The following is a 26389-nucleotide window of genomic DNA, read 5'->3' as shown; positions in this document are numbered from 1 at the left end:
CTGCGTAAATAGAACAAACTTCCAAATCACATGGATAGGCTCGTTAATAGCCTCGGTGACAGGGCACGTTGGGTGCGTTTCATTTTTAGATCGTCTCAAGGGAAACGCAAGTGTGACAGTTTATTGACTGAGCTATGTGTCACGCGATAGTACTGTGACTGTTTTTTGTTGACTTCCAGTTCTCCTTAGATAAAGTGTCGATTTAAGACGAGACAAAGTAAACATTTGAGCGGTACCCATTAACTACATTAATGGAGACCCCAGAGACGTGTTTCAGTAGTTAAAGGTAATGTAAAACCCAAACTCTTACCAAGCTATTTCTGTGCTAAAGCTAGGTTAACATGACTGAAGGTGCTTGTATCACATATGATAAGCAAAGTGACTCTCCTTGGACTACTCACATATTGTGAGTAAGGCACAGCTAGCTGTTTTCTCTGTGTACACAGTGATGACAACGTCTGGTTAACCTGTTTAACTAGCTCTGTATTTTCTTCTCAGGTTTGAACTCCTGCTAATCTAAAAGGAACCTAAGCCATTAAATTTGGTTGAGAATGGCTAACAACAGGGATGCCAGTGAAAGCACCCCTCTTTTGGACTCTACTGCAAACAGACCTTCACCACCATCAGTTTTCCAGGGAAGGCGTCTAGCATGTGCAGCAATCCTGCTGGCAGAGTCCTTAGAAAGGATTGCCTTCTATGGCATCACATCCAATCTGGTTCTTTTTCTCAATAGCAATCCTTTTTATTGGGAGGGCACTCAGGCGAGTCAGGCACCTCTGGTGTTCATGGGAGTTACTTACCTGATTTCACCTTTTGGAGGCTGGTTGGCGGACGCATACCTTGGGAAATTCTGGACCATTGCTTCAAGTTTGATCCTATATTTTGCTGGGTTGCTGTTTTTCCCTTTTATTTCAAATGAAGACACCAGGATACACCTTTGTGGAGAAGAGGTGGCATTTCCTGTGCAGCCTGCTGAGTGTCTGAGCACAAACAGTACCCCTCCAAGCAATGTAACCTGCCCCATTCGTGCCCCGTATTGTGGCCCAGTGGTCTACACTGGACTTTTTTTAATTGCATTAGGTGTGGGTACTGTGAAGTCCAACATCACTCCATTTGGGGCAGATCAGGTACAGTATGAACAATATTTCTTTCAGATCTCAAAGTCGATATTAAATAAATAATGTTTAAAGGAGACTTAGATTTTATCATAAACTAGAAGGTGTTTTTTCTCACATAGGACTGTGTAAGATTTGGTATGCAGTGTGACATCATGGAAATCAGACATGTGATGGTATTTCTGCTACACCATGACAGTGCAGTTAGACATGCATGCTCTTGATAATCATGGCCTGACATGGTTGGCCATAGTGTAGTCTGTTTTTCACTCATACAAATGCACAGTCACACAAATAAACAAGAACAATGCTATGAATGATAAGGAGTGAAACAACACGTCTGGCAGTTTGGTGACAAAATAATGTCAGATTATCCAGAGTACCTAGAGGAAGCAGTTTAATAAGCGGGGAAGTTGGTCAATGGGATCATTGTTTCTCACAGTAATCGAATCAGGAGTGGGTAAAGCCTTTCAAAGGGGACTGGCAGGGTGAATACGCTTAGTGCTTGATCCCACTACGCTCAATACAAGATTTTCACGTTTCTGTCAATACTCCTTTTGATCGTGTTCAAACACACAGCATGTACAACATCAAGCACAATCCATACATTGGACCAAGACAAAAGAGAAACACAATAACACAGGCGTGTTACAGCAGCACACAACATAAAGCAACATATGGAATTAGTCCGGCTTTTACTAGTGCCAGAGATTGACAGGGAAAAAATGATTATATAAAAATTAACTTGACAAACTTGAGTGCTAAATTTGAATTACAATATTCATCAGGCAAAGCAGAACTTTCCCACTAATGCTCTTCTAGCTGAAAGAACCTGCTAATACTTGAAATTTACTCAGTTTAAGTAAAATTGAATATTTCATGTTACCGTTTTGCAGTGTGAAACTTGCCATGATTAATGTTGTGAGTTTTTTTTTTTTTTTCAATTAATAGGCACCATAAGCACAAAAATCATAATGTTCCAGTACTACTAGTAGTATTACTTGGGCTGCACACCAGACCAGCATAGAGGCATCTGTTTAGGCAGCTAGTGCTGGACAGATCTTAAAGTTGGGGAATGAAATTAAAGCAGGATTCAGAGTGGGGGGGGGGGGACTGTATTGTAACTGTGTCCCTTTTTTGTCCTTTTGTGAGATGTAATGTCTGTCAGCAATGTAATATTTACTGATCACATTATGTGTTTGATTGAGGGTCATCGCTGAAAATGTTTGTCTTGTCCTGACATGACTAAAGGCTGGAGGGAACACAACCACTTACTCTGATTGATTTTGTGTCTAAACTAAACTCAGGAGCAACAAAAGCAAAATTACTCTGTATATGTATTATTCTACAACACGTTAAAGTGCAGGTGGTGGTAACACAGAACAATCAAGTGATTTTGTAACTGACACAGCACAACTTCAGCGAGGAACCCCAGAAAGATTTATGCTCGGCATCGGCTTGTGAATGCCGTGACATTATCTCCCCAATAGTTAATTGTAGCTGTACTGCTGCATCTTTTGAGCTCATATATAAAAGTCATGTCCACTTCATCACACACTGATAAAATCTTTTCCACCACAGGGACAACTGCATGTGGAATGGCTCAGTGGCATTATGAGAATAATAATATGTGCATGCATAGACGTATAACTGAATTTATTGCAGTTTTGGTAAGCTAATGGTGCAGGCTGTCATAGCAGATTCTTCCAGAATGTTCAGAGCCACAGTGAGCAGATAAAGAATAAATAAAAAGTTGCTGTTTATTTTGTTTATATTTTATAATTACCCCTAAGTAAAAAACAAAAAAAAAAAAAAACATCAAAACCCCCTTCTCTTGTCACCCTATACTTTTACCAATTTCATACAGCTATTAATTACATTATTATCATACTAAATACAGTGATTTTAACCATTTTATCTTTCACATCCATGGCAGTTTCAGTTTTGTGACCATGGTTCCTCTTTGTCAGTGCAGTTTGTCTTTTCTGTTCTGTGCTGTCATGGTTTTTCAAGCTGGTCTATACTAATGCATTTTTTGGTTTTGTTCACCAGTGCAGCTGCTGCTTAAAAAAAAAAAAAAAATGTCCTCATGTGGCAACTTTCCTACCAAAGTGCTGATGACTTCTTTCTTTTATACTCTAGCTGACTAAGGCTGCTGGTTGACAATCAAACTGTCATGACACAACTGTAGCAATGTTTAGGGTTCAAGGTCTTTTCTCTGAGATGGCTAAATCATTTTATTTTAAACAATCTCCTTGTATTTGTGTCATCCTGCTGTATGTGTAATCTCAGGTCAAAGACAGAGGACCGGAGGCCACACGCAGATTTTTCAACTGGTTCTACTGGTGCATTAACTTGGGAGCCATCTTGTCTTTGGGAGGTGTTGCCTACATACAGCAAAATTTCAGCTTTGAGCTGGGCTACATCATCCCAGCGGTGTGCCTCGGGGTCTCTTTCCTGGTCTTTCTCCTGGGCCGAACTGTCTTCATCACCAAGCCTGCTGATGGCAGTGCTTTCACAGATATGGCCAAGATCCTGAGCTTCGCCTGCTGGTCCAAAAAACCTAAAGAACCTAACTTGCTCCGGTGAGAGCAGCGTATCACCTCTGTGTGTCAGTCAATTTAAGGCATTTTATATACTGATAGGAGAAAGATATCCTGAAAGTGTATTGTCAGGCAATAAAAGTGCTAAAAAAACACACACTGAATGACAAACAGCACGCTCACAATAACTGCAGTGTAGCAAAGCATTCATCATTCTCAATGGGACAGCTCTTTTCCTACAGTGTAGCTAGTATTTTAGTTCACGGTAGAGTTCAGTGGGATGGTGACTGTGATCCAGTGGAATAACAGCCAGGTGTTGTTGATAGACCTTTATGTTAAAGCCTCTTTTGATCCCGCTGTATAATTCTTTTTTTTTTTTTTTTTCACTGGTCCAGGCATTCATCTTCATTCCCTGTGGTGAGAAGTTATTCTGAAGTGCTGTTACTTGACTTTGAACCAAAGTAGCACAATCGGTTCAAAAACTTGACATTGAATATTTTAAGTTGGCCAATCCCATAGCCTTTCAAGAATTTCTTATTAAGGCTATTCTCTCCTGAGATGGGGATTATAGGCTTTAGAATAAAGTTTCTTTCCTGTCTCTAGAAGAGCTGTTATTTAGGAGTGAGATGTTCATAAAGAAGGCTGATTACGTCTCCCACTTCAAGAGTTAGGATAATTCTACTATATATTTATTTATGTGTTTATTTTATGCTGCCAATCACCCTGTACTTCTAAATAGCATTTTAAAGGTTCTTTTTCTTCTTTTTTTTTTTAAAATTCCCATGAAGCAACAAACCAACACTACTAGACAGCGCCAAAGTGACCTATGGAGGAAAATTTCCAGAGGAGAAAGTAGAGGAAGTGAAAGCCCTAATGAAAATCCTCCCGGTTTTCTTTGCCCTCATCCCATATTGGACCGTGTACTTCCAGGTAAGATCAACCCATTGTAAGTTCAATCAAAATTTATGAGCAATTTTTTCACATGAGATGAAAAATCTGAAAGAATTTAATATTGGAATATGAGCTCCTCTAGTTCCAGATATGCACACGTGTTAATATGAAGGAAGATTATTTTCCGTTTCAATATTGGAGAAGAATGGTTTTGCAGCAGACATCCTGGTGATCAGAAAGTGGAGAATTACTTCATGCTGAGACTCTAATCTCCTTATTGTGCTACAGATGCAGACAACGTACGTCCTGCAGGGCCTCCATCTGAGGATTCCTGATACCGCCTCGAACAGCACTGTTGAATCCCACCAGGTAATCTAAAGTGGAGACCCTCTCAGTCCAAGTACCTGTTTCTTGTTTAATTAAAAAATAACATCATTGTGGTGACATCTGTGGTTTGACATTGTGGTGTGTTATTCACATGTTAACTAAACTACTGCATAATTCTATTCATTCTATTCATATTCTATTGCATTAAACATACCAGTGTGGGGCTTTAACCTGCCTGCACGTAAGTAGGTTTGAACTAGATTTTTTTCACTGCTGTAACTAAAGGAGTTGGTAGGTCTCTGACACAATTGTAGGCAACAGCTGGAGGCAGCAGCAAAGGTTGGTAATGCCTTGGGGATTAAGTCAGAACTTTACTTCACAGACTAAAACCGCACAGATTAGCAACCTGGCTGTGATTGTATCGCTCCACAGCAGCGCCTCCCCCTGACTCTTCCTGACGAGTGTTGCTGGCTTACCTGTGTCTCACTCTGACAGACTGGATGTTAAGTTCTGACTGAAACCCCCTCACTTCCTCCACATGATACACAACTCCTCAAAAATCAAAGGTTTAAAAGAGATGAAATTGGAATAGTCTAGGAGGTGTAGTATGTATAGCACAGTTGTTCTGCTTTTTGAAGAGGCACACTGGGGGTGATGGTGAAGTGCACTGATTTCATGGAAATGCGAAGTGAAACACTTGCCTGTAAACCTCACAGTCTAACCTAGTGTTGTATAATTGGCACATGTATATTCTAATATTTCACAATAATATTCACTTAGACTTGTGACGCTGTTAAACTGGTGTGACATAGTTTTGGTTACTTGTATTCCACTGTCTCTGACTGTGTTTAAGAACTATATTGGCTGTGTGTGTTTTTTTTTGTTTTTTTTTCCCCCACATGCTTTTTTATTGCGTATCAAAAACGGAACTAAGCGTTTCTGCTACGAGCCTCGACACTTCTCAACATCAAAAGGGAAGTGAGATTAGATGCCTCTGTGATTTGCTCCCTCACCTCACCTGTCACATTTCAGGGTGTAAGATGAACAAATACTGTCTCTTCAAAAAAACAAGAGTCCACACTAATAATGATAACAAGGAAAGGAAGGCAGGCATTATAATTATTTATGATTAGATTATGTCCTGACATTAGTACACTCTATTGTGGTGACATGTTGTTTTAGTGTTAGTATTTGCTGATATATTTGTTTGAATTACATTTTGTAGGGAGTCTGTACTAATTTATTTATATATTTAAAACTACCTTTTTAATGTATCTATATGGCATCCTGTGACCTTTTTATATACAAAGCAATGTCAACTCACCTCCCCTTTTAAAAAACAAAAAATAACCATAAGCCATACACATTTTTTTCAGAGAATGATTTTGTTTAATTTGTATGTGTTTGGATGCCTGAGCAGGTGAAACTACCCATATTTCCTCAACAAAGCAAATATTTGAGAACTGCCCACAAAAGAAACATAATTTTGTGTAGGAAGAATAACCTTTTCTTTCATTGCTCCCTCAATGATACTTGTTTATCATCTCTTGGGACACATGATATGGAGCGTGTATGCATATAATACATAATGTATGTAGTCCATTTTGGGGAGTAGAAAATGCTGATCACCATGCCTACCACGGACCGAGGCTTGCTGGGACACCCCCGTCATTCATGCCATGCTTCTCTTGGCAAAGAAAAAAATCTCACTGAATACTTTCTATCATTTTGAATATGATAATGCGCAAACAAGGGAGGAAAATAGCTTCTAAGGAGCTGCGTATAGATTGCCAGCGGTTACTCCAAGAAATGGAAATTCAATTTGAGAATAAATGATGCTATCAGAAGTGTTAAACCAGAGACACATCAGGAGCTCAGATGGCACTAGGAATTTGAATTGCAAAAAACATCTCTAGCAGTTTACAGTCTTTCATTGCTCCTTCAATGAGATATTGCCTGAACTTGTAGACACTTTGTATGCTCACTGTTTTCACAGTGTAATTATTCCTCTCATAGATTACACTTTATGGTAATAGATTTAGATCTGTGCTGAAAAATGATTTTGAATTGTTTGTGTCAAGGCCACTCGAAAAGTATGCTATTACTACTACAATTATTACTGCTACCACTATTAATACTACTTCTACAACTAATACTACTACTAATAATAATAATGATAATAATATTTCTGCAATTCATTCACTAATCATACATTTATTTGATTGTGTGTTTTCTTTACTGTGAATAGAATAAATATTTTTAATATCTTTATGTTTGGTTTTGACCACCTGGGGGTGCCAAAGCAATGTCAAGCCCGAAGTACACACACTCACAGGCACACTCATATGCACACTAACACTTTCTGAACTGTGTTGGAATGCATTGACATTCTCAGTAGTTTTCATGCTTTGTTGCCTTTTTACACAGTTTTACCTCATCTTTCTCCTCTGGATCCCCCAGATGACGTTCCGCTTCCCGGCCGCCTGGCTCACCATGTTTGACGCAGTGCTCATCCTTATGCTGATTCCCCTTAAGGACAAAGTAGTGGACCCCATCTTGAAACGTCGCGGCCTGCTGCCCTCCTCTCTGAAGAGGATTGCAGTGGGGATGTTCTTTGTGATGTGGTCGGCTGTGGCAGCGGGTGAGTGCACTAACAGACATGTCCTCTGTACGCTGTCACATAAGTAGGCCAGAAAAACACCAAGGAAACAACAAAGCTTGCGCTTGTTGTCTGTGCTAAATGCCACATGTAATCAGTACTTCCAAGGCAATGAGCAATGATGCTGTAGTGTCACATCTACATAATTTCTTAGTTTAATTCAAAAGACAGGCATTACAAATGGCTCAGTCTCTCACCAACAATGGTACAAATGCGGCATGCTCTGTGAGGAATGTTACTGCTAAGGCATTATCGATCTGCCCTGAGTATGATTTACAGGTATTTGACAAAACCTTTTTTCTAACTAATGGTTGCCTTTACTGTGTTGTTTTTTGAGGATGGTGTGTCACAGACAGTATTAATTGTCACTGAATCGAAACATCACTTCCACTTGGCGAAGGGGGAGAACAGTCCCACAGTTGTGGCTTTTTCCCTCACCCTGTAGAGCACAGGGGGAGCTGTGGCATCTCACTTTTTGGTCCTGAATGACTGCACCTGCATGCGGCACCGCTGTTCAGTCCTATTTACTTCCAGCATGTGGATTATTTTGGAAATAAAGTCTCAGCCAGGCCTGTCAGCGGGCGCTGTGGCATTGATACATCCAGGCTAAAATGTTTTGAGAGAGACAAGCCTGAAGGCAGGAAGAAAGCAAATCAGTAACACTCCTTAGAATCAATGCACATTATATTATCCACAACCACTGCCCTTTCTGCTTTCTCAGATGAACAATACATCTACCTTGTAGAATATGAACATGTTCTGTCATTAGTGACCTTTTAGATATTGGCTGTTGTATCGGGTCAGGTTGCCAATTGATTGTTAAACATGCCCTGAATAAAATTTTACAATTGTGCAGGATCATTAATTTGTAAAATGAGTTTATTAAATATTGTGTGTTTTTGTACAATTTAAAATAATAATACATTTTTAATTCATTGAACAATTTAAGCCCTAAAGTATCTATTAGAGGTCTGGTATGAAAGCCCTGTTCAGTGTTGATTTTATATAAAAGAATAATGATTTTAACAAATGATTTTGGAGTCTGTACCGAAAAGGCACCTACAAATATTTCCATAAATGCCATTTGAGCATAACAATATCACCTTTAATTTACCTTTTGCTATACAGGAATATTGTAAATGTGTGCTGCTGCAGCAGCAGCCCCATGACTGCTACTGGAGCCGTCAAATAAGATCACACTCGTGTCATGACAGATTCAGAAACCTGTGATTCTCTTAATCCTGTTCTGCAAAACTTAACTTTCTATAAAGTCATCAGACAGTACAACCAGATCAATGTATGGAAGTCCGCATGACATGACAACAGGCTAATACCTACAAAACACAGTATTTAGATGTTATTGTACTTTTAAAAAGAGTATTGGATGTTTTTCTATGTGGTAAAAGCTCTTCTTACTACCTTAAGATCCTTTTTAAGCCCCTGATACAAGCAGATATAAGTAAGTGACAAGAATTATCGATAGATTAAAGGATAGAGTACCTATGTAAGCATATGTGTGGTCTTTGTGTGTTTTTATCAATAAGATGAAGAGAAAGGGATACTAGACAGATCTCATCCTCGTGCCTTACTTTCTACAGACGAGAAGAAGAGATGAGAAAGTTTGTTGAGGGAGAATTTTCTGATGGTCTAGTCTGAGTTACTAAAGCTTGACTTCACCCATCAACAGCATCCTTTTCAATTGGCAAGATTTGGTAATAGGGCTATTAACCAAATCTGATGTGCTTACTTTTCAGTTGAAAGTAATATTTTCTTTTCAGAGGACATGAGCAATCCCAGGCGGAAAGGTGCTCTAACATATTCATTTCTGATGTTCAAAAGGTATTCAGGTATTTACTTTTCCATTTGGCTTCTTGAAAGAAAATGCAATCCTTGCATTTGAATTCAGGCTAGATAAATTCTGAATATTGTAGAAAGCAATTTAGAGTCCTGGGAGTGAAGAGAAAGGGTTTACGATGGTGGTGCAGTGGTGTGGGCACTGGTCACAGAACAGTAGGTGAATACACAACAAGTGTGCAACACAGTTCTGTCCTGGATTTTAGGAGTCAGATCAGACAGCTGGATCCAATCTGTACAGTAAGGTACTTTGTGAGTTATTGAGATTCAGTGTTGATGAAATTGTGTCTGCATCAAGAATAATATGCTGAGCCTGTTTGCTGTTTATCCCCAGCATTTCCTTGCTTTACATTCACTCAGTTGCACACATTGACTCCTGGGAGCTGCCTCACACTATTAATACGTTCTGAACTGTATTTCCCTCAGCTGGCTTTCCACATGTCCTCAGTACATATCTGCATCTGTCCACTAGCTGAAACCGGATAGTTGTGAATGACCAAGTGTGGCATCATTTGTGCAGAGAATAGCCAGTCCGTCACATTGCCTTGTCAGCCTGCCACTCTGTGTCCACGACATTGCTCACACCACTGCTTTTCAGAGTTAGAATCACTTTGATCACCATGTGCAAGAAATGTGCAGGAATTTGTCAGGATAAAGTTGTTGCAGAGATATTTCACAGGATTTCATCGTACACTCTGACATGGATGGCACGAGGACAGCTGGACCTCCCGTGCAGCGCAAAGGGACAGCTGAAGATACGCTGTCAAGGCGACAGTGGACTGATTCTGATCCCCTTTTCATTTGTGTCCCTGACTTCAGCCACATGCTGGGCCCAGCTCTGAAAAGCTGCACTGACACTGCTTTTGAAGAGATGTTTTTTTTTAGCATGTTTTATCACATTCTCTTAACTTTATGGTCTAATCTGCTTTGGATAAAGCTCAATGGCTTTTAGGTGTCCGAAAGCATTTCGCTCTCTTTTTTTTTTTTTAATAAAAAGCTGGACCAGAGCTGCCAGGGATCACACTGGGTTGTCTGATATGTGATGTTTAGTAAGGGAAATAAAAGCAGGGATATGTGTTTATAGTATGAGACTTGCTCTTGGCCGCCCAGTGGCCACACTGCCTGAGATGGACGGCTGGTATTATAGGATAGTCGGATTACAAGGCTACAACTCCTCTCAAATGCAGCATTAAGTGTAGTTATGATAGGAGGCTGTCTCTGGGAGTTATCTGGAAATAGCCGCTAGTTACATGATAATAGCTATCAAGTAAAGCTTTTAGCAGGCGGTAGCGGGTGATGACAACTGCTTCGCTCTTATTATTGAACCGTCTGCACTGTTCCATTGCTGACTGCCATAATATGGAGGCATGCAGATGTGATCTTAATGAAGTGGTAGGGTAGCCTAGAAACTAGTTAAATCTTTAATAGACTGTCACTGAATCCTCTAACTCCGGCTGTGTGTTGGCTGTTTGTTGGCGTCATGGACTTCAGAGTGATAAATACTTTGTGTTTCTTCATCCTGGCTGAAATATACAAGAGATTCACCCAATGCCCTGTTTGCATTTTTTCTTTAGTATCTATGTTGCAGCATTATAACTTATATATGTGTCATTTTCTTTCGCACAGTTCACTGTTTTTATGTGCATTGTTTTCTGTGTCCATCCCCTCAGGTATTTTGGAGACCAAACGCCTGGAGATCGTCAAATCAAATGGTACCGTTGACCAGGTGCTTGGCAACGTTATCTACTATGCAGCAGATTTACCCATATGGTGGCAAGTGCCTCAGTATGTGCTGATAGGAATCAGCGAAATCTTTGCCAGCATTGCAGGTACAGTTGTTTGACATCTCCTGTGGAATTTACAGCTAATGGAAGCTCTCATTTAGCACTGCAGTCAGGTCGACATGATGATGTAGAGTCTAACAGTGAAATACAATATCGTCCAGTGATGAGCATCGTGGTTTGAGTTGGTCTGATTCACCTTCACACTGAGCCCCTCTGAGTGGATTGTGTGCAAAAAAAATGACCTTATCCTAAGAATGAAAGAAAGCAGTGAAGACAAATGTATAAACCCTTTTTCAACAGTGTTTGATTCATTGCCAAACTGCACCAACTTAATGTGTTTGTGGGTTGTAGTCCAGATTAAATAGCCTGAGATGTCAATGGACAATTGATTATTCTGATTTTCTCACACCACTGCAAGACATTGTTCAGTAATGGGACATTTTGTAAATAAATTGTGGATAAAGTCACTTTTTACTGATGAAATGGTTGTGAAGCTATGCCTTTTCTCCTGCCAGTGACTAGCCTCACATCAGCCCTCTTCCTCTGCTTGTTGTCCAAACAGATAGAGTAGATAATAAGACATGCACAGATATCTACTTTGTACTGTCCCATGTTTCCCAGAGAGTCAAAGTTGCAACACATTTAACATCACAACATGAACTTTTCACCTCCGTGTTCAGTCAGCCGGTGTGTGCTGGACATTTAGCACTTTGAATTTAAATATATGCCAGCATAGTGAATATTGTATCACAGCGTATGCCCCTCCCCCCTTCCCCACACACAGTCACACTCAAGAGAGATAATAAAAGATAATATACAAATCACCCTGACATAAGTTGTATTGCAAGTTCAACTCTTAGATATCCAATTAGCATGCTTCCTCGGCTGTCACACTGTTCATAGGGACATATTACACTTCAATACACAGAAAATAAAAGTACGTTTAATTATCAGTCCAGCAATTTGAAGGTGCCGACAGTTACATTTGCATGTAGACCAAAGAGGCAGGGAATGAGTATTAAACATCCTCATAAGAATGGTACGCACCATTTCTCACTTTTGGGAGGCGTTACACTGGACACTCTAATGACTGCAAGAACAAAGGCACAGTCCTTGGCTCACTGTAAAGCCAACAGTACATTACAATTGAAAGTGGCATAATCTCACAGGCAATGTGGTGGGTTTATAGCAACAAAATAAGAATCACACATGAATACACATTGCGCTTCACTGTAGTGAATGCAAGCCTTCAGTGACAACTTGTCAAAACTTTAACCTGACCTTGTTCACCTCGCTCTAGCATTGGTTTGATATGCAGAAAATTGAAGCCACATTGAATTCACATTGAAGCCAGCATCTTGTAATCTGCAGTATTTCCATAAAGACGTCAGGCTCATTGATTTGCAACGTTGCCCGCAATGGCCTAATACAACCACACATATTGCTTCCATGGTATAAAGAGTGTAAAGAAAACTTCTGCAGTCTGACAAATCTCTCACCGTAGAGCACAAACAAAATTGATTAATCTCCATTGGGGTCCAGGGGTGGCAGCCAAAGCTCTAAAGCCAGATGTGTCAAAACCTTGGCACAACAACCCAAAACTATCTGCATGACTAGACACCACTTGAAATGAGGGTAACTTTAGTAAATTAACCTTTATGAAAGTCCTCAGCTCGGTAATAACCAGCCTATTCATCATTTTGTCACCTTAGACAGTGTCTTAATGGCTGAGATCCTTTGTGAATACCTTTTATCTTGAGGAATTTCTTAGAAAACATTACAATTAAAAGATTTTTTTTTTTTACAGATTCACAGCACCTGGAGCAACTTTTCCCAGTAGGATGCTTTGTGAATATGGCCCCACGTCTGATTTCAATTTAAGGTTCTGATATCGTACAAGACATATGCTCATCAATATAAGGCTGTTCATAATCCTTCACTTTTAATTTAGCAGAATTTGTTTTCCCCAGCGAAATAGCTTCACTATTCTTTTCAAGAAAATGATTAAAAAAGAAAAGCATTGAATCAAAGCAGGTCAGAGTAGTTCAAGCTGAAACTGACAGCTCCAAACTTCTTTTTGATACTTTCAGGGAATCAGCTGAAAACTGGTCTGTAAGAAACTGGCTCTCATTTCTTGTGAGCCCTGACCTAAAGATGAAATGCCAGAAATTGCTCTAATGTTATGTCAAATCTCCGCTGTGAAATCTGAGACAAGCATGAAGCAACAGCAACAATGTTCGCCTTTATTAAAAGAATGGAGTTTGTCTGTGAGAAATGTACTGAATGTGGGATACAGAACTTTGCAATGTGGCAGCTGTGGGACATTTTTATCCTACAGTATATACTCTACAGAAATCTCCCTTGTGTTCTGCAGTGCTTTCAGAAAGGGTTCAGACCCCTTCACTTTTTTTACATTTTGTCATGTTGCAGCCTCATTTTCCCCTCATCAATCTAAACTCAATATCTTATAATGACAAAGTGTAAACGAAATTTTTATTAAAAAGGAAAAACTAAAATATATTATTGATAAAGTATTCAGACCCTTTGCTATGACACTTCAAATTGAGCTCAGATGCCTCCCATTTCTCTTGATCATCTTTGAGATGTTTAAACACCTTTGTCATTAGGGGGTATTGAGTGTATATTGACGATTTTTTATTTTAGCATAATGCTGCAACATAACAAAACATGAAGAAAGTGAAGGGGTCTGAATACTTTCTGAGTGCACTGTATCTGTTTGGAGTCTATTGATCAGTCTAAACTCTTCAACAGTCACGATCATGGCTTCAGGCTGATCATGTTGTTGTTGGTTCTTTCTTATGGACCTCGCTGTATGTCTCTATTAAGAGTGAAGAGTGAAACATTCATATTTTTCTCACCACGGTGGAAGGATTATCTACCCAATCCAGTCGCTGCTGTGTTTTTGTGGGAATGAACATTTGTCATCTTTAAGTTTAAAATCCATGGATACTTAGATTTGTTTAATAAGGGTATTATAAAGCCCTTGAACAGAATTCCATTAAGCTTCTATAAAACAGTGGAATTTGAACGAAACTATCAGGGTCCCTGAAATTCAAATCCAGACATAACAAAGCTATAGGGAGCCTTAAAATAAACTTACTCTCTATTCTCCCTGCATACCATCCCACTGAGCTTACTTCAAGGAAAATTGGCTGACAGAATTGTGACATATGTCTGGTAAAGAGGAATATTTCCCCTTAGTCGTCTTCTGTTTGAATAAATCTCTTTAAAACCTCAGGTGCCTTCAAACTTCCTCACTGCAATCCTCAGTCTTGTAGGACGATGGGTAATTCTTTGCACATACACCACCCAAGTCTGTCTGCTTTCAGGCAATAAGAATATGCAAAAACTTTTGCAAAAATGATTCCCTACAGTATTTTTAATTATGTATTGCATTTTGGAAAATGTTAAAGGCTAATGTTATTTTCTAAGAAAGAAAAATCACCCCTCTAACGATGCCCGTGGGAGGAAAAAATTCTATATACACGTGAAATTCCATGGCTGCCTTTTGGTTCTCGAATAATTCTGCCTGTTGGTCAAGAAAGGTCAAGCTGTTCGTTCTGTGTGTGGTGAAAGCTGTGGTTGCCACCATGATCGTATCTTGAGTTACTGTTGCTACAAAAAGCTGAATTTAACATAACGTTACAATATCGGTCTGTACTGTTCTCTTACCACGTGCAGCGCTGTATCTCAGAGCCCTCATCAACCTTTGCAATCCCCTGTGATATGCATAGCTATTGACCAGTGTTTGTTGCTATCAAAAGGTTAGTTCGGGATATAAATAAATGTATCGTTGTGAACTCTGGAAAGGTCATTCATGTTTCCCATTGAGTAATAACCTTATTTTTGCCATTCTTTTATCATTTCTTTTCTTATGAAGGTTTTTTTTTTCTGCACTACTAGCTTTACTAGGTATCTGTAAGGAAACTATTCGTCACATTAATTTGTGCAATGTCCCTCTCCAAGGATGGTCTTAAAAGGCAAACGTATTTAACTGTGGCTCCCTAATCTCTCCTGACAGATGTAGCTATAGGGCCTCATTTGAAAAATCACATGTTTGAGGTGCCATGAAATTATCAATGTTAGCTCGCAGGCAGACAGATCTCTAGGCAAAAAAGACACAGATTTGATGTTAATTTTCACTCCACATCACCCTTTCTCCTGGGTCCCTCACTTTCTCAAGTCTTTCTCTCATGACACACTAAATACCGAGTGATGATGAGTGTGATAGTTTCGATACTTTTCCGCAAATGGAATGTTTTTTGTTTCCTTTTTTGAGTCTGCTCCCAAGCAGAGTAGATACCCAGCAATGGCACCACAGACCTGTGGTTGGTCTCACATACAACATACTAAAAGAAAAACAGTTGCTGTCAACAAAACCCTTCATGTTACATGCCTCGTTTGTTCCACTATCACAGACATGAACTTGCCGGTATGTGTTCTGAGAAAGCTTGTAACTACATAGCATGACAATGCAGGCTACGTTACAGTATGACAGTATGTAAACTGTTCTCACTTTTTTTTTTATGTCCCTCACATTCCACAGTAATTTAACAAATATCCGTTCCTTTACTCTCTCTTTGCTGCAGGTCTGGAGTTTGCCTATTCTGCGGCCCCCAAGTCCATGCAGAGCGCCATCATGGGGCTCTTCTTCTTTTTCTCTGGGATTGGTTCATTTGTGGGCTACGGGTTGTTGGCTATTGTCTCCCTGAGGGCCATTGGCTGGATGTCATCCCACAGAGACTTTGGTAAGAGATGCAGTAACTCAAACACTCAGTATGTGTATGTATTTCCGCATACCACCACCAACAGGTGGAAAAACTTGACAAACTAAAGAAAAACAAAGGACCAAGGCACTATGTGTCACTTGAAAGGGTTCACTCAATATTGATGAACCCATAGTGAATTATCACCTGACTCTGCAGTTCCCCTAAACCAGACTTAGATTTATAGCTTCTTGCAGCTCATTGTTTTGGTTGTCCTGCTCGCAACTTAACTTTTTTGATTGAGTCTCACCAGTCTCACAAAAATGGCTTTACACTACGTGCACGGCACCAAACGGAAGACAGACAAAGTTAGCAACTAGCTGGTGAACTTCGTTGAGCATTTAACTACTAGACCGATATTTTCCCCAGGGGTCTGAAAAGAGAAATAAAAAATAAAGTGTATGAATAAATGTTAATGTTTCTTTGTATCTTCTACATGTCTAAAAAGTTTCACCATACCAAATTAATAGGTAATAATATGACAGTGTTGTGTTCACTGTTCATTTATGCTGCCAAAAACTCAGTTATTGCAGGTTTCAAACTTCATGTTTTTTTTAATTTTTTTGTTAATTTTATTCATAATCAATCTTTAACATCTATTTATTGATAGAAATATTGACATTATCCCGAATAAGGAGCTTTAACAGTATATTAATTGAGTGTGTGTTGTGCATCAGGCTTTAAACAATATGTGTTGTGACATTGCTCAGAAACAAACAATTACCCCACTTGGTGTGAGGTTCCAGTGTGTGTGTTTTATTGACCCTGTAGCCATCTGACATGCATGTAGACTCTTGGGCTGACTTTATCTAGGTTTGAATTTAAAGAGTGCTTGTTGCTCTCTTCAGGCTGTCTTTTAGCACACAGGTGATTGATCATTACACAGTTTTCTTAGGGGTTGTCCATAGTCCACCTGAATTGAGCATTACAGTTGTCAAGCGTGCTGTTAGATGCCCAGTGCATATAGAGAGCACTATTGACTTTGCACATTGACTGTATGTATGGACTGGTAATAGAATTGTTGGTATCGATTCAGAAAGCAGAAATTTATTTTCCAGGGACACACCTAAAGAACGTTCATAGCTCGTGCTGATTTAAAATCCACTTAAAGAGTTTGTAAATTAGAAGCGGGGGGGGGGGCAACAACGTGAGCAGCTCTCTTGTTTTCAGAGTGTTTCCGGTAATAAATAGACATGTCAGACTAACGACAAAAGGTTTGTGTAAATCTGTCCAAGTGGTAGAATGAATAGCGTGGTGGTGGCAGCAGATGGATGGGCTCCCTAGCAAGAGGAGGCTCCCAACCCAGATGCACTTTTCCCTGAGCATGCGGTAAATAAGCCAACACTGTAAATTGTTTACCCACAAACACCTAATAGCTCATTAATACAGTGTGCCGACAGGTTGGGAGGTGCTTTTGATGATGTTAGCACGGGAAGATGTTTGGCACGCTTCATAAATTCATCCTTTGCTCAGCTTTGCTTTACTCAAGGGGCAGTTAAGCTAGAGCCGGATTGCCTGTAAGACTTCTGTTTGCTTTCCAAAAGAAGTAATTTAAAAGGTGAGCTGCAGAAATGGAACAAAACATCCTCCTGGCCACTGATAAAAGACACATGGCACAAAGCTTAGGCATTAAGTGCAGTCAGGAACCACGCAGTTTGTTTTTGTGGCTGTTTTTCACAGTTTGTCAGATGTTAGCGTCTTCCACATCTCGTGGCTCTCTAGGTGGAATGGATTCAACTTATTTCCATGGCTGCGGGCAAAATGGTGTGCAGTAAACAGCATCTTGGGTGAGCTGTGCTGAGTTGTACTGAGCTGTGCATGCCTGAAGACAGATGAGCAGCATTAATCACAGGCTGGGGGTTTGATTACATAGCCCTACTCCTCTTAAGTAAAGCTGTCCCTGGAGCGTTACATGGAGATGGCAATGCTAGTCTCGCATCACACTGGTGGATGCTCGGCTCTCCAGTGTTGTGCTGTAGCTCCAACTTTCCCCTGCTCTGCATAAAGTAATGTCAGTCAGCATAGTTAAAGTGTCACATCAAGAGATGTTGAGTCTGCCCTTTGTTACGGTATTGCCGGATGGTTTGGAAAGTGGTGAAGATCAAGGCTCAAGTTCTTCAAAAGTCAGCAAGGAAGACCACAAGGACGCCCACGCCCCATAACAACCAGGCTGTTAGGATTTTATCTGACTATTCTCATGTGTTGAAGTCTGAGTATGTGACAAATGAATTCTGGTAAGAGGTACTGGGTCTGATTGTGTCAGCGACACCATTACAAACATTCATCTGTCACTCTCTCAGTTAATCTTATACCGAGAACAAAAACAAAACATCAGGTCACTTCTTTAGAGTCCTCTAAGTGAAGCCCCCTGTTTTTGGAGATTTTAAGTGTCCATATGTGAATGATTTTCCCATTCAACATGTGAATGATTTTCCCGTTCACATGTTGAATGGGAAAATCGTTCACATGTGGGGGTGAAAGAGCATATATGCGGCTGAAATTTCATGGCAGCGGTCTGCACAGCCATGGAGAAAATGATTATTCAGTATTTCAGCCACATCTGTTTTTAAACTTAAAACATTGAGCTTATGTGTTGAAATTATTGATCTCTCAAATCCCACGGTACATCCTTCCCCCCTCTGGTTACATCTGGAGGAGTAGTCATTCATCACACTCTTTTATTTGGTATTTTTATAGGGCTGGCCTAACACCACCTCATCCTTTCCTTTCAAAGATAGTATGGAGCCGTTTTAACCTCATAAGCCAAGTCGGTCAAAGATCACGCTTTACTTTCTTCACTAGCATTATCTTTTCCACAGGGGGAGGTTTTTGTTTCGAGAAAATGTCTTTTGTTGCATTCAGTTAGTTCCACCTTTTGTGGGAGTATCTTTCGCTCAAAGTGAATGGTTTTTTTGTGTGCGGCTGTGCTCACGTGACAGGAAATGGCCTTTTCTTGGAGCAGTGTTTAAGTCCTGACTGATCTCATATCAGATGTCTGGGACGTGTTCAGACATTCAGAGCGAGCTGACATTCGCACATCCTGCTCATGAAGTGTTGGATCACACTCAGTGAAATGTCAGTGTTTTAATGGAAACCTTTAATGTCAGATCTGGCAACTTTAACACAAACCCTTATTCTGTCTGAAAGGGATCTGTTTGAAAATGTAATTTTTGGACACGTCAGAGACAACTGTCTGCAATTTTGACAATTAACAAAACTCCAGTGTCAATCGAAAAGTTTCTCTGAGGCAGAGGAGAGCTGCAGAAAATAGCTATATTTATAGCTGAAACAAACATGCATTGATTCCCTCTGATTTCACTCTGGGGCAGAAGATGGCACTGAAGGCACTGGAGCATTAAAATGTTGGGTCATTGCACTGAAGTCTGGATCAATTGATCCATTTTCAAACCTCAAATTGATATTGACCTGTTTCATCTGGATTCACGGTCTACTCAAAACCACTTGCAGGTAAACTGTCCCACGAGTTTATATCTCTCAGATATGAGACAGCTGACCCCTTCCACTGGGGCATTCAATGTAATCACAATCTCATCATTAACTAACTCGGAGCTGTAAAACAGGGCCTCTGAGCACACATATAGGAAGCTCTGTGATCCATTGTGATTGGTGTGCACCATTCCCTCCCTCGCTATGAATTTGCCTTTAAAATAACTGTCAAATATTTATGGGCTTCATTAATGTTTTTTACAGCAAGTCCTTGTTTAGTCTTTTGCTCCTGTAATTAGCCTTCCATAATTTTCGAAAGTGCTTAGCAGCCATGTGGGCCCTGGGGGGGGCAGAGGCTGAGAGGAGGAGGTAGAGCCTAACTTTATGTATAATGAAATTGGAGCAAGAACCCTCACAAAACTGAAACCTTGCACAATTTTCAGGACTGTTCTGAAATTTTTTTTTCTTTTTTTTTTTTGCCAGGCTGTTTTTTCATTGCTTGGATGCTAGTTAAGAGAGAAGTTCTGAAATCTAGAACAAAGGTTGAGATCCAGTCATCTGTCAGAAAAATCTCACCAGAGCAGGAACAGTTTTTTTTTCCTTCAAAGCGGTAAAGATGTCCTAAAATCAGAATTTGTTTCATGCCTCATGTTGACATTCAGCACCTGCCCAAGAGCAAACTCACAGTGTTGAATATGGTGCTGTAAATCCTGCACTTATTTTCATATTATCTATATTCTACTTTCAGATCATATTTTACTAAAAGCTCTGGATATTGCTGTTGTCGGCCAGTGTACATATGTCTTCCCTCTGCATAATTTGTATGCCATGTTCCTTGCTTCTTGTAAGTGATACTGCTCTGTTAATTAAGACTGCAGCAGCAGACCCTTGGTTTACTATCTGTTAAAGTGAATTATCGATCGAGGATACAAGAACCATCGCCACAAATGCACTTCCCCTTTTCCTGCCCTGCTCTCCTGTCAAGCACATTGTTGTGCACATTATGAATTATTCAAATGCTGCTTTGGTTTTTGCTCTGTTTTCCACAATTTAAACCTTTGACCGGATTAAGATGACAACAAAATAAATTAAAACTGCAACAGGGGGTCAAAGTGTTTGTCCGGTTTTCCATTTGCCATTCATTTCATTAATGCTCTGGCAGAACTTCACAGTCGTCAGCCAGCTCTCTGTTCCTAGATCAAAGGTTTCAAACTATAGCGATGGCCCAGTGCACGGAGCACTGACGAAGAATCTCCTCTGTGTGATGCATCCTATCATCACGGTGTTTCTTTATTCCCCTCGATTTCTAATTATCCACAGACGCATGCACACAACAGAGAGACTGGGAGAGGAATTATCTCCATGCTTGATACACATGGTGACATTATAGAGCGTGATCTGCTCTACTGATCACAACTGATCATGCAAAGTACCAGGACCACTTGTTTCAAATTTGTAAATCCTGCTCATTGATTAGTAGCAAAGCCCTGTTAAATCATGTACAACAACATGAAGGTTTCTGTGTTAGCTGAGGATACGCTGTAACACACACAACTGCCTCGAATGCAGTGAGGTGGCTGTTGACATTATACAGCTTAGTTTATTAACGTTTATATTATGTTTCAGCATATGGGCAGATTTATGTCCATGTTCACAGAAAATCATCTCACTTTTGTAGTCAGCATTAGGATCAGTAATGTAAAACCTGGGAGGAAATATTGGTCAGTCGATTGGTCCACCACTTAAAGACTTAAATAGCTCAACCATAGGGCTGAATGATATGCAAAAATATAAATCATATTGCGATTATTTTTGGCAGATGTTGCTCTTGCAACATGAGTCATGATTTCAGTTTGAACCGTCAGTTTTGCTTTTCATTTTCACAGAAAAAAAATATTAATAATAATAATAATAATAATAAGAGATGATGATGTGATTTTTTTTTTGGGGGGGGGGGGGTTGTTAAAGCATGTTCCTTTAAATCTGGAGAATATGATTTGTAGGCTGGGGTATCTTTGTCATTTATGGTATATTGTGATTCATTTTATCTTTATCAAAAAAAAATGCAGCTCCTGTGATTCGCATATTGCACTTGGCCATATTGTGATTTCGATAATATTTCAATTAATTGTTCAGCCCTCAACAACTATGGGATGGATTCATTATTCATTATACCAGACAGTCAAAATTTGGTAATGCTTTGTTTTACTTGTCTGTGATTTTTTAATAATTGATGCATTGTGAATTCAGATGTAAACAAGCAATTTTAATAAACCACGTAGACAGTAGATGCCTTTAAAACAAAAATAAAAAATAACATTATACATAGATAAAGCAGGAACATCAGTCTGCATTGATCCATAAATTAATATGGCTGATTATTGCACTTAGTTGTATGAAAAGTTTCTCATTCATTTCATGAAATCCCTGCAGCCATCTGAAGGCAGCAGGACACACGCGTGTCTGCATAAATCTGCAGCATCCAATTTGAGAAGTGCTGCGCCAGAGCATAGTGCCATTACACACGCTCATTCACTTTGTTTACCTCGATTAAATCACATGCAAATGACACCAGGCTGCTACAAAGTAACCGCCGCACCTCTACACACATCAGACGGGTCAATTATAACCCAGCATTCGGCTGTTTATGCGGGAGACATCAGATTACCAGAGCTCATTAACCCCACACATCACAACCTCCGTTCCAATTTACAGAAAAGAAAAAAAAAAAGATAGCAGGTCATGTTTATTCTTTAAATCCATTACAAAGCAAGTTCTGCCGTGCTGTGTCACATTTAAAGATATTTTTTATTATTTATTTATTTCTATTATCGCTGGACTAATTAAGTCCCACACCATATGCCTGTGGCTGCAGATTTGTGGTCTTTGAGTTCAGGTTATGCCGCTCTGCACCATCTGGACGTCTTTCCATTTGTTGAGCCGTTGTCATCATCCATCACTGTGATCGTCACAGTTGTTTCACAGCCCTAAGACCAGTGATGTGACCAGCTAAGAGTCGAATTTATACTCAACTTTGTCCAGTCATTTTGCAGTTTGCGCTCCTATACATACATGGTTTGCTTGGAGAGACCGACACAGTCTGTGTCCAAGACCCAACACTTTGCACTTGTCGTTTTTTTTGGACAAGTAAAATGCAGCCCTTAGTCTTCCATGTAAGCACATCAATCAAGGACTGTACAAAGGGCAATTTAATTTTGATATTACACTTTCTTGATTCTTTTTACAAGGCTTGCTTTACAACATATTCACTTGATCAAGCACTAGTTTTGTTAATGTAAATGATAATGACCTTATCTGTGCTGTGAATTTGAGTAAAGGAGTAAAGCCTCAAGAAGATTCAGACACAGCAAAAACAGTTTGCAAAGCATCTAATTTGTGTTTATATCTGCATCATATAAACATATTCCAAAATGATTCAATAAGATAGCCAGAAAAGCAAGATGTAACATAAATGAAACATCTTTAAACATCCAGTTTTTGTCCTTAAGCACCATCTTGACCTAGGGGGATGTTAACTTTAAATTGACAGGTGTAATTAGACCGTACTGCTGTACGCTCACACTGCGCACACACTCCTGCCGTGTGAAAAGACAGAACTTGAATTGAGAATTGCCTCCATATCTAATTAAAATCAAGCCTGCTTTTCTTTCTCTGGCTCTTTATTTGGTGTGACAGCTCCACATGGAGAAGCTAATGGGAGCTCTCTGAGAAGACAGCAGCTTGCTCCGGGGCTTCACATTTACTCATTTGACGATAATGTAGGATGTAAGCTATAGGTATCTCTGTTCACTGGTGAAACTGGGCCTTACATGGAGACTGTTACATAAACCAAAGACATATTCTTAAATGAGCTGTAGCATCCTCCTTTGTTGAGTGTGAGGTGCCCTTCAGCAACCAGCTCACCCCCTAAATGTTTCATTGTAGGGGCAGGGCAAAGCAAAGCAGTAAACCGCCTCATCTCATGCTGTTGGCTACAAAGTCAATTGGTCTGCCTGACATGGTCAAGAGGACAAAAGCTGCTCTAATGCCAATCCAATTGTCTCCTTCCTTGAACAGTGGAGACAATTGTATTGTCGTCAGCTTTGCCCCTCATGTAAAACCCACGCAAGGCGAAAACAGGATTTGTTTAGAGCTTTCCTCTTGAGCTGTGTTGCTGAACGTGGATGACCACTTCAATCAACTGTGCAGCAAATGTTAAGACAATTAGACCCAGTAGGAGGAAATGGGTGGGGGATGACAACAAATAGTGTTGAAACTTACTGTACAGTTTGTTCTCAGTTCTGTCAGTCTCAGCACCGTGTGTTTGCCCCCCCCCTCTCCTGTATACAAGTCATATTTCAGTCCCAGCAAATCACAGTGGAAGCCTCATCTTATTTTCTTCCTCCTTTTTTATTGTATCCTGTTCCCATGAGGAAACAAGCAGTCCTTTAATACCGATGAAAGACTCCCTGGGTCAGATCACAGCTGAGGGCCCATATTGCTCTCTTATTTCTGATACTTCAGTCCCACATCATCAATACCGCCTTTCTGTGTCAACAGCGAAGTGCAGGGTCAACTGTCTTCACTTTGTGCTCACAGTGTAGAGATGAGAAGTAAGAAACCCCCTCCCACCCCCACCCCTCTCAACCACCCCACTGAATCCTAATTCCTGCCAGAATCGCATTACCCTGCCATGCGCACTTCAAGCGCTGCCTTTCATGTCTAGTAAAAAAAAAACAAAACACACAGCAACCTGTCACAGTAGTGAGCTCGTGGCCGTTTACCTTTGCCTTTAGTATTCTTTTAACATGAAGTGTGTGATAAAAGAAACCTCCTGCTGTCCTCCTCCGAAAACGTTGTGACTGACTGTTTTGTTCTCTAAATTTCCATATTTGTCATTACAAAGTTTTCAAGCGTCACCTGAATGCCAGTCTCATTGTTTGGAGTCTCAGCTTTGGCGTTCCATACTCTGTTATAATACTGTCCTTGTTTTCTCTCTTCTAGGTAATATCAATGACTGCTCTCTGCACTACTACTTCTTCCTCCTGGCGGGGATCCAGGGCATAACCTTGCTGGTCTTCCTTATTGTCTCTGTCAAGTATGACAAGCAGAGGGGCAAAGCAGGAAGCCAAAGGCAGAGACACACCTCCTCTTGACCCCCAACACATGTCCCGGTATCCCCCTCACCGTACCTGCCTTTTCCTGTCATATCACTCAGTGCCCGAAGACCCTGTCCAATGGGTACTTACTAATCACATCCTACAAGTTTGGGTTACCTCACATGTGATTCTGTCATGACTATATATTTCTTATTTATGTTGGTTTTAGCTTTTATGTGGGAATCCTTTTTTTCTTTTTTTTTTTATAACAACAATGGTTTTACATCACTGGGTGAATGCACAGGTACCACTGAAAGTTTAGAGATTAATACAGGAGCCGTGTTTGAAGCGTTTCCACTGTACTCCCTTACCCCTGTGTTTACTCCTGTTGCCTTTCTTTGATCATTTGCACTTGACTTGAGGAGTGGTGCCATAAAATAGAATATCTTGGTATTTTTTAAAATCCTGAAGAATGCTCTTTTCTTTTTCTTTTTTTTACTCTCTCTCACTCTAACAAAATCTAACTTTTGAACTAACTCTTTTACTCACCATTTTACCAGCCCTGGTATAATACATCAGTATTTAGTCAAACTAACCATTTGAATGATTTCTGAACACACATTTTCAAATGTGAAATCGGGGTAATTGTGCATTAAATCTTGAATGTCAGCATTATTTCTTGAACACAATTAACCCTGTTGGCTCCTGGAGACTTTAAAATACCCATGCAGCAGCACAGTTGTGATTACATCAAATGGGAAATTAGTTTCAATACAGGGAGTCATTTTATGTTTTAGTATTTTTGCATATTCCCGGAAATGACTAGACCAGAATAGGACTTTTTTTTCTATCTGACTAATCTAATATTCAAATTTGTTTCCACTTCCTGTGATTACATATTATAAATCCACATTATCCATCATATAAATCTGCAATTAATCCTCAGACAGCACCATACATGAATAATAATAACTCCTAGTGTTAGAAATACTCCATGACTCCATGAATCTTTGCAGTAGTTTTTCAATTTTGGTAAAGCTGCAAAACTGCAAGTATCAGGATGACAAAGAACTCATTAGAAATTAACCTTAAACATAACAGGAAACCTTGAGTGTATCTTAAAACATCTGGCATTAATGCTTTGAGCGTGATAATAACGCACTGCACTTATTGCATAAAGAATAAAAACATAACCCATCCACACTGACATCATCTCAATAATTAGAATTACATAGCGAAATAAATCACAACCTTCACAGCAGTTGCTGTCAGGAACTTTTTACAGTGTTATCATGGCTTTGCAGCTTTACCAGAAAATCTCGAAGAACAGGCTTCTGTTTTGTTGTTGTATTTATTAGACTGTGATGCATTTGTTTTAGCTTTATACTGTTAAGAATAATGTTAGTGCGTGTGTTTCTTCAATCCTCAGAATAAGTAGAGCACAAGGTACTGAATTTACTCTCAGGGCTCTAAGAAAAGTGTCAAGTGACATAACTCTCCATAACTGCCTTTGGGAGCTCAGAAGAGTGCTTAGCCTGTGGTGTAAATAAAGTTACATTTGTAACAGCACATTAAAAGAATAAGAAGCTATCCAACTGACGGTACGTGATGCCTTTTTAGAGAGATTTTAATTTGTGTATAATTGGTTGGATGAATGGATGTTCCTTGTTTTATTGCATCTTTTATATATACTTGCTTTGTTATCTCAATCATCTTAAAAAGATTTATGAAGTTTATTTTGGAAATATGTTCTGTTTTCATGATGCTGCAGAACTGGAATATTGTTTTGTGGTTATATTTGTGACCATTAAAGTATATTAACTTGAAATTGGGTTTCAACCTTTGCCTAAATAAAGCACGACTTGCAAGGCTAGTTCAGACAT

At 39.7% G+C, this 26389-nt stretch overlaps 1 protein-coding gene across 1 annotated transcript; it reads left to right on the top strand.

Moving 5' to 3' along the window:
- The first annotated feature begins 119 nt into the window (after nucleotides 1–119).
- Nucleotides 120–26389, top strand: slc15a4 (solute carrier family 15 member 4). The gene is made up of 9 exons (XM_022757647.1): nucleotides 120–286; nucleotides 499–1127; nucleotides 3408–3700; nucleotides 4447–4588; nucleotides 4838–4918; nucleotides 7337–7517; nucleotides 11060–11218; nucleotides 15784–15942; nucleotides 24412–26389. The coding sequence occupies exons 2-9, from the start codon at nucleotides 552–554 to the stop codon at nucleotides 24561–24563; spliced, it is 1743 nt and encodes a 580-aa protein (XP_022613368.1). The 5' UTR covers nucleotides 120–286; nucleotides 499–551; the 3' UTR covers nucleotides 24564–26389.

The sequence above is a fragment of the Seriola dumerili genome, unplaced genomic scaffold, assembly GCF_002260705.1.
Source record: "Seriola dumerili isolate Sdu_G_001 unplaced genomic scaffold, Sdu_1.0 BDQW01000017.1, whole genome shotgun sequence".
Lineage (NCBI taxonomy): Eukaryota > Metazoa > Chordata > Actinopteri > Carangiformes > Carangidae > Seriola > Seriola dumerili.
Note: the sequence above shows the minus strand (reverse complement) of the source record. Positions and strands in the feature narration are given on the sequence as shown.